The sequence below is a fragment of the Mauremys mutica genome, chromosome 8 (genome assembly GCF_020497125.1).
Source record: "Mauremys mutica isolate MM-2020 ecotype Southern chromosome 8, ASM2049712v1, whole genome shotgun sequence".
Taxonomy (NCBI): domain Eukaryota; kingdom Metazoa; phylum Chordata; order Testudines; family Geoemydidae; genus Mauremys; species Mauremys mutica.
In genome coordinates, this window is record NC_059079.1 from 76,147,282 (window position 1) to 76,156,705 (window position 9,424).

Sequence of the window (9,424 nt, forward strand, 5' to 3'; positions counted from 1 at the left end):
CATAATGCACCACTCCCAATGCAGTTGCAAGTGCCGCAAATGTGGCCATGCCTATGTGCTTGAAGCTGTCAATGTGGACAGATTGCAGCGCTTTCCCTACTGCGCTCTATGAAGGCTGGTTTAACTTAAAGCACTCTACATCTGCAAGTGTAGCCATGCCCTAAAAGTACAAAGTTTCAAGAAGTTCAATGAATAGAAGAGTGCTGGGGGCAGAATAGATCAAGACAAGGAGAAGAAGTCTGGAAGATAAATGTGAGTAGCGTGTTTTGTTAAAATACTATACGTTTGCCATTGAAGAAAAAAATCCAGAATACTTAACGTTGTTTTAGTTAAAAATTTTAATGTCTGTCTGGTGATGTTCTCCTCCTAATACAGCATGGCAACAAAATCCTCCAAATATTAATGACTGACCTGTTGAATTGGAGATTGTTCACCTCCCAATTTCATAAATATCTGTTTCAATTACCTTTGGTAAATGAAATAACCGATCATTCATTTTCTAATATAGCTGCAAAACTAAATCTGAAAAGTTTTCAAACTAAATCACTGTTTAAAAATGTATAGTGTGTACCATCTAAAAATGAAACCTGCATCTATTGCTGAGTTGTGAAGAATATGTATTAAGGTTATAACAACCAACAAGAATACACTTTTATCTAGAAAACCATGATTAAATCGAGCCTTCCTGACTAGTGATTTAAATCAAATCCACCCTGTCTACTTCTCAGTGTACTTTCAAATTCTAAAGTTTTGCTGGCAAAGCTGGTAAAATATTATGTACTATAAAACCTCAGGAGATTTACAGTCTAATGTCATAGCTCATAAGCACCATGAAACTTCCCTCATGGGACATAAAGCAAGTTTCTCTTTTCACCCTCATCTGTAGTTTTGTCTCACTGAATTTCAGTCCTGCAGATAAACTACTGTTCACTTTAACAGAATTTAAACTAGGTCTATGAAGATAATAGGTGCAAAAGTTTAAAGTTATGCAGCCAAAAGAACTAAATTGTTCCCCACACAGCCTTAGTAAAGAGTAGCTCTCATTAAGGATTTAATATTAGGCATGTATGTGAAGTTTAGGCAAAGTTGCTGGTATGGCAAACAGAATAGTGAATGACACTTGCCTGTACCTTAAAACTGGTCAGAGCAACTTCCAGAAAAACATTCTCTGGGAAGACCAGCTATATTACTTCTACAGAAACTATATTTCATGTGCCTGACCACAGAACATTGACTATTAATTGACAGTATATGGGCATGTTCAGGACAAGCCCTACATTCTATAGGTTGAGGTTATAACAAATATCCTACCTCCTCCCACTGTCTCAAGTTACTCTACACCTGCAAATGCCTTTGGACCTGGATTCCAGAATGGAGGAGTGGGAAGAACAGATTATTTCCATACAGGCATCCTGTTTTGATGAGTACTGCTGCTTTGGTCAGTTTTTAAATTTTATCACCTGCTTGTAAAGGTCTCAATATATGTCAAGAATGCCTAGAACTTTATATAGTCTCCCTTTGGTGTCAAATTTTAATAAAACTGAAGTCTAAATAACCAGTTAATGCTTAACCAGTAAAGACTAAACTGGTGTCAGTGTGGATTCAAATATGATATGGTTCACCTAGTTCTTCCACTATTGTCCCACAATACATCAGTGGCCTTCTCAAGTCTCCCAAAATGCACTGCTTCTGGAGCAGAGCTGGAGTTGTGGGATAAGTACACACAGGATATCACAAATGAAAGTGTTTGAGTACAGTGGGAACACAGGACAAAATTTAAATTCATTCAGCATAGCTAACTCAAACATAAGCCATTCAGTTACCAGTAATTAAACTCTCTGATTATGACAAGGTCTGATGGTAGCACCTGCCAATTACTGTTGTCCACTTTGAATATGAACTGGTACTTGAGCCTTTACTTGCTTCCACATGTTGATAAGTTATCTCCAAAGCAGAGATGCCCCAAAGCTGTCCTTCAGGTGGGGTGTAGGTATTATACTCTGCAAAGAAGCTACAGATTTTGATTTCTTCAGATGTTTGCAGTGATCCAGAGTCAGGCCACAGACTACTGATCCTCTTAGGGATAAGGAAATACTAGAATAAAAGTCTTTTCCCTTTGTAAGGCTCAGGCATCACTTCTACAGTTTGTTTTCAACAGAACTAAGATCTTTTCTCAACCTTTCCCATAAGGAATCCATGAAAAAGCAGATGAGCTGGAATTTGGCATATAGCTTTGAATAGGACATCAAGCGAAATGATTTCCCCTGCCTGAAAGAGTTGGGACAAGTGTTCCCCAGATAGTGGAGAGGAAGGAGGAGACTCTGGATCTCCTGACCGGTTTGAGGTCGTCATGCATATCCTCAGATTTGTCTGAAGATCTGCTTCTTCCAACAGGAAAGTGCTTCACAAACTTTCTAGATATGAGAGTCAGCAGACACACAGATAAGGTCTGCTGAGATTGCCCCTTGTGCAACCTGAAGGAAAATTTTCTGCAAGGAACAGACTAACACAACCCAAGAGATCTGACAGTTTAATCTTATAGCCTTTCATTTATCCAAGACCTCATCAGTTTTAGGACTAAAGTTTCTTCAAAGCACTTTGACTAGAGAATACAGAACTCCAAAGCAAGTCTCTCTCCTGTGGATACCTGCTGAATGAGATGTGGCCACTGTATCAGATTTCATACTTCTTACAAGACCCTCTAGGAGCATCTACAGCTCTTGACAGTCAGACTTCAAACAACTTTGCTTTGCTTCTGAAATGACCTGACTCCCAAGAGGCCATCTCAGACCATAACCCCACCAGGGTACTGTCCCTGTAAATTGATCAGTAGCTTCAACTTTTGGATCACAAACGTAAGTACTTCTGTAACTCCCATCCCCACAGTATCAGAATATATCATTAGTGAGCTAATCACCCAGCCCCCCCGCCCCCAGCTCCCTTCAAGGGGAGGACAAATTGACAAACTGACTTTCCTCAATGTCACACAGAAATTCTGTAGCAGAACTAGGAACTGAACTTTGATATCTCAAATCCCAGTTTACAGTGCCTTACCCACAATGAACATCTTCCTATAGGCCAGAGACTGATTTCCCTAGCTACGTTAGGGAACTTTCATCTTCCCTACCCCATTCTACAAAGTCTATTGGACTGTTGCTACCTTAGCCACTTCTCACAACTTTCTCCTCTAGTAAAGTCTGAGAGAGAGAATTTGCTATTCCAGTTTCTGAGGTGTTTTTTAAGGGAGGTCTTCCTCCATGAAGAATTCTGCTGCTTCTCCAGGACTACTTCAGTGCAAAGTACAAACCTTTAAGTTAGTGTCTGCAGCATCAACACAGGAGTTACTGCACAGCACTTTAGCGCACACTGCTATTTACTCTGCATAGTCCAAACTGCAAAGCAGTATAGACATGGCCTGTCAAAATATTTTAAAGGGCTAGAAACTTTTTCAATGAAAGCTTAAAATCTATAGAAATGTATGTCTTAGGAGCCCTTCCCACACAAAGGGATGTGGTTCTCCACCACCACCACCCTATTTAAAGTTAGCATTTTAGAATATGACTTTCACTCTATTGGAATGCCTCCTATGTTAGAATAAAAAGGCTATATGTAGTTTTAGTTGCTATAGCACATGCCACAGCCATTTTTCAAATATTGAGATAAATTGTCTACAGCCAACATTTGGATTACGGTGATTTTAAAGTGCCCCATCCTTCTGCAAAATCATCATTATCTTTGAATATGGGACTAGCATTCAAGGGCAGCCACCATACCAACACCCTTGTGAACAGATGAAAGAACAGTTATTCAGTTTCGGTCTTCCATCTGTTACAAGGTCTGAAATTTCTTCCAAGTCTTGCATTGTTAAAACACAAAGAATTAAAGGCTGAGTGATTAAGCCATGTTATGACCTAACCACTTCAGGCTAGACTTGAGCACTGAAACAAGTGCCTAGTACAAATGGTAAAGTCCATGCTAACCATGCCTACTAGTGTTCTGCATGATATTCACACTAGTGCTGTTCTACAGTTGGCTACAACTCCCTCTGGGTATTTCTCAGTTCCTGGCACAAACCTGCAGAGGCAATGGACTCTAGGAGACTTTGAAAAGGCCACTGGGAGAGAACTGTCTGAACCACTTGTCATTTTAATGCTGTCTACAGGGGTGCTAGACTGGTGCAGAGTGAAATGATACCAACTAAACTGGAATTTAACCCAGCTGAAAGCAAAGGTAAGCCAAATGGTATTTGACACGCATATCAATTTGGTGAATGTGTGTAGACCCAGTGCTACCCTTAGTATATCTGTAAAATCACAGATATTTTCACCATGGGAAATTACCAGCTAGCTATAGTGGTTTAATTCCAGAAGAAGAGTGCCTTTTTCAAAGTTAGCTAAAGACACTTAAAAGTTTGCCAAAGTAACATAAGCTACACCAGAAAAAGGCACTCTTACTCCATAAGTACAGGTCCACATGGGGGAATTATATTGCTATAGGTAACCTGGTATAACTATGCCAATAAATTTCCCCGTGTAGACAAATCTCAAGCTTACAAGCTTTTTCAGAGTGGTATTTTTTGGCACTCCATGAGCTACTTTAAGTTGATCAATGGAAAACATTAAAAGAAAGCTTCCTGAACACTTACAAATGCCATGCAATCACAGCAGAAAAAAATTAGTCTGCATGTGTGGTGCAAGTCCATTGCTGAGCGCATCAGAACAGAAATGGCCTCAAAGATCCCCACATCAGCCAGAAGCTATACATTTTTATTTTATCCAAATTTTGAGTTAGAATCAAAACACGTAATCCACACTTGAAAACACACAGGAAGGTTGCACACATGGGGCTTGTACTTAAAAGTCAAAGTTCAGGGCTGGTTCTTGTTTTGGAGAAGTATGCCATTTGTTTGGCAGACTAAGCAGGATAGCAAAAGATTCCTCAACAGTTTACTCTTGGACAGCTGTCCTTTTCAGATATTTATTAGATACTACGGGGATGACTACTTTAGAATTTCTTATAATGCTTTCCAGAGTACAAGAGAAACTGACAGTCTCCTACAAAAAGACTAGGAAACAGGAGTCTGGAGACTTTTCTGACCTACAAGAACAAGTTTTTTAGGTGTATTTTCCTTCAGATGTGTTTTAAGTAACTATGTTCTGATGAAGCTACTTGTAAATGAGCAGTAGCATACAATAAATAAAAAAATAAAATAAAAAAATTTGTAAATGAATTGGAGACTGGCTGGTCACAGAGGTGACATGAGTGATGTGCGCTGAGTGTGGCTAATTAGTGTGTATTGTTTGCTGAGGGCACAAATAGGGGCTTCCTGCAGTTGCAGAGGTGGGCACTGGCAGGGTGGATTCGCTGGCAGATGGGGGGGATATTGTTTGGGCTCTGACTGGTAGGCATTGGGCTGACCTGGGTGAAGCTGAGACAGGACTAAGTGAGGCGCTCCCAAAATTGGAACTAAGGGCTCCCTGAAATACTTCCCACCACAGCTGGCGAGACACACGAAGTTCCCTGGATAAAATCTGCGCTCCCAAAGGATAAGCCATAAACTAGGGGCACTCTGCCTCGCGTCCACCTTGAAAAACATCAATTCCACACTGATCCCCCAAGAGATTCATCAGTTCCATACTGTCCTTCCCTCCACCCCATCAGTTCCATACTCATCCACCCCCCAACCACCTGGAGTCCAGTCAACTCCATGCCATTCTGAGCATCCCTTCCTATCTGCATTTGCTCACTTGTAAATGAGCAGTAGCATACAATAAATGGCACTGTACTATTATGTCTCGCTGAATGTATTCAGCTAATCAGTTTGACAACTATGGTCACTTCACCCTCCACTAACAGACAACCAGTAGTAGTAGAGGGGATTAAAAGGGAGGAATAGATTAGGAAAAATTAGTAGGCACTACCACCTACCAAAATACAAGAATATGATACAGTGGAGCTTCCGATTAGCAAATATTAAATCTGAAACTGGGCAGAATAACAATCTATTAGATACAGCAGTTACAAAGGTCAATTAAGGCTTTCACTAGAAGGTTTAAAATGCTTACTGGGTAAATTTTCCAGCTGAGGAAAAAAATACAAGCTCATACAGCAAGTACATATGCCTATTAATGTTGCCACACTCAATACTGAAGTTAAACAAAAGCAAACTTGCACCTGGGAAGGACTTCCTGAGTTTCAGGGTCTGGGGTTAGATAGCAACTCCTACAAAAAGAATTACCTCCAGCCACAAAAGAAAACTCCTGGGCAGCACCTTACTTGTCCTCCATAGCAGAGGGAGACTTTGGATGGGTTTGCGCAGAAAGCTTGTTAGGATCTTACTCCCTGTATTAGAGTCTTATTTGTTTAACTTTGATAATCAAAATGAGTTTACCACTTTTGACTCTTGGGGATTATGCAGAGACCATATAACTAAGTGAGCAACCAGGACTCTCTTCTGCCTCAGATTTTGTCACCCAGCTTTAAAAAAAAATAGTTGATTTAGGTCCTTCAATTCATACAAGATCTAGAGGTTTTTCTGCTTGTTTACCATTACAAATTTCAGCTTCTGTGGGTGCATATTGTGAGCACTAACCCCCCAACAGAAGGCAAAGTGTTCAAGATTTAATAATGGTTTTCTTTAGCCGAGAAAAGTTATTGACCTTAAATATGTGTTGATAAAAACCCAGAAGGTTTGAGGAGTCTGGTTACAGTCCCTCACCATCAGTTTTTCAGCTTTCACTTTCTGCTCTTACAATGTCACTAATTTCTCTCTCCAGCCTACATTTCTCTCGCATGAGACTACCTGGGTCTTTGAAAGACACCTGCCAGGCCATTTTCGAGCCTCAGAACAACAAAGAGATGCAATCGCCCCAAACCGCCCCGTGCGAGGTCCCTTCAGGCCAGCTCGGCTCGCCCGGCGACGGCTGAGAAGTGACAGTCCTGGGGCGGCCAGAGCTCGCGGGGCTGACAGCGACAAGGAGCATCTCTACCTCGGCCACGCGAGTGGGCCGGATTGAGAGCCGCCGGCGCGGAGCCCCGCTCTGGGGCTGCGGGAAGCCCCTGCCCGAGCAGGCTCCCTCTCGGCCGAGCGCACACGGGCCGGCGGGCAGCCGCTCGGGGCTCGCCTCGCAGCGGGGGAGGCCCAGCTCCTGCGCGGGGAGCCCCTGCCAGCGAGGTTACGTAAGGGGGGGGCGGGTTGCCCCCGCCCGGCCGCCCCCACCACTAAGCCGCCCCCCGCCCAGTACTCGGGACCCGGGGGGCGAGGCCAGGCCCTTCACGGGGCCTACAGCACAGCCGAGCCCGAGCCCTGGCTGCGGCCTGGGCTCGGCCGGGTGCGGACACGGAGGCCGAGGTGGCGGCCGGGAACAGGAGGAAGCCGCCCGGCCGGGCCCTCCCTGCGCGCGACGCCCCGGCCCGCGAGCCCTTACCTTGTGGATTCTCTTCAGCGCCATTGTGTGTGTGAGGGGCTCGGTGCGGGGAGGGGGCGCGCGGTTCGGGCGGCGTGGGGGAGGGAGGGGAGCTCGCTCGGGATTATTTCGCGGGGGGAGGGGCGCGGCGGTGGCGGCGCTCTTGGGAGGGGGGAGGTGGAGCGGCGGGAGTATCGGTGCGGCGGAAGGGCCTCACTGTTCCCCGGCAGCCACTGGGCTCTTGCTCGCTGCCGCAGCTGCTACCGCATCACTCCGCGGGGCCTTTATGTGCTGCTGCCTCCGAGGCCGTATCACTCCGCCACCATCCCAATAGTCACCAGCGGGGCAGCCGGGCGGAGGGGCAGCAGCACCTGGTGATGAGGCCCGCTCGGGCACAGGGACTATTTCCTCACTCTCCTTTCACACAGAACTCTCCAGAAAGGGGCTCGGAGAAGCGGAAGGATACGATCGGGGAGAGAAGACGATGGAGTGAAATAACTTCTCGCGAGAAGAGAAAGAAAGAGGTTCCGGACGGTGGAGGGGCAGAGTAGCAGGGAAACCTGGAGCGGCTGCGCAGTGCGGGGGGGGCCTGGCCTAGAGCAGGAAGGCTCCGGCTGAAGTGCGTATCGGGACCTGGCGCTGCAGGGGAAGGGGAGAGCCTGTCTCCTTCCCGCCCGGGACACGTCCCCGCCTCTCTCCGGCCTGGGCCCATGTCCCCCCCCCCCGCTGTTCCCCCGCCTCCCTTTCCCCTCCAGGGGACCCCCTCCCCGCCTCTCTCCGGCCTGGGCCCATGGCCCCCCCCCCGCCTCCCTTTCCCCTCCAGGGGACCCCCTCCCCGCCTCTCTCCGGCCTGGGCCCATGGCCCCCCCTCGCTGTTCCCCCGCCTCCCTTTCCCCTCCAGGGGACCCCCTCCCCGCCTCTCTCCGGCCTGGGCCCATGGCCCCCCCCGCCTCCCTTTCCCCTCCAGGGGACCCCCTCCCCGCCTCTCTCTGGCCTGGGCCCATGGCCCCCCCCGCCTCCCTTTCCCCTCCAGGGGACCCCCTCCCCGCCTCTCTCCGGCCTGGGCCCATACTCCCCCCGCCTCCCTTTCCCCCTCCAGGGGACCCCCTCCCCACCTCTCTCCAGCCTGGGCCCAGGACCCCCCCCCCGCCTCCCTTTCCCCCTCCAGGGGGCCCCCTCCCCTGCCTCTCTCTGGCCTGGGCCCATGACCCCCCCCCGCCTCCCTTTCCTCCTCCAGGGGACCCCCTCCCCTGCCTCTCTCTGGGCTATGCCCACCCATGCTGCTCCCCCGCCTCTCTTTCCCCTCCAGGGGATCCCCTCCTCTCCAGGCTAGGCCTGTGCCCACCCCGCCTTCCGTGCCCTCCCCTGTGCTGCCCCCGCTCTCCTCTTCAGGGGGCCCTGTGCTCCTCACTCTTGGGTTGGAGGCCATGCCCCAGTTCTAGCTCCCTGAGCAAGTGCCTGCACACACTAGGGTGCCTTCCCCAGCTCCTGCCAGGGTTTGTGCCCGGAGGCACCTGTGCGCAAGGTCAGGTGCACTTTGGCCTACCCCTTGAGGCAGAGATGGGCAAACTACAGCCTGGGGGCCACATTGGTTCTCCAGATGTTTTATTCCAGGCCTCAAGCTGCCACTGGAAAGCAGAGTCTGGGGAGCGGGGTCAGGGTCTTGTCCCACTCATCCTGGCCCCCTGGAAGTGGCGGTATGTTCCGCCTCCTACTTGTAGGGGCAGCCAGGGGGCTCTGCACACTGCCCCCATCCCAATTGCTGCCCCTGCAGCTCCTATTGGCTGGGAACTGCAGCCAGTGGGAGCTGTAGTGACGGTGCCTGTGGACAGGGCAGTGCCCAAGGCAATCTGACCCTACCTCTGTGTAGGAGCTGGAGGGAGGACATGCCACTGTTTCTTGGAGCTGCTTGAGGTAAGCGTTGCCTGGAGCCTGATCCCTCTCCAACCCTCCAAACCCCTCAGTCCTAGTCCAGAGCACCCTCCTCCACCCCAACTCCTTCATCCCCAGAGCCCACA

General features: G+C 48.3%; 1 protein-coding gene across 3 annotated transcripts in view; it reads right to left on the reverse strand.

The window, feature by feature from the left end:
- UBE2D2 (ubiquitin conjugating enzyme E2 D2) overlaps window positions 1-7,815 on the reverse strand; it is a 58,368-nt gene extending 50,553 nt beyond the window's left edge. The window contains exon 1 of one of the 3 annotated variants that reach the window (XM_045027316.1): window positions 7,428-7,801. In XM_045027316.1, the coding sequence (XP_044883251.1) occupies window positions 7,428-7,451 (24 nt within the window). In that variant the 5' untranslated portion in view covers window positions 7,452-7,801. Of the gene's footprint in view, window positions 1-7,427 lie in introns of all 3 variants that reach the window. The other 2 variants (XM_045027317.1, XR_006581614.1) reach the window with 2 other exon arrangements.
- Between the last annotated feature and the right edge of the window lie 1,609 nt (window positions 7,816-9,424).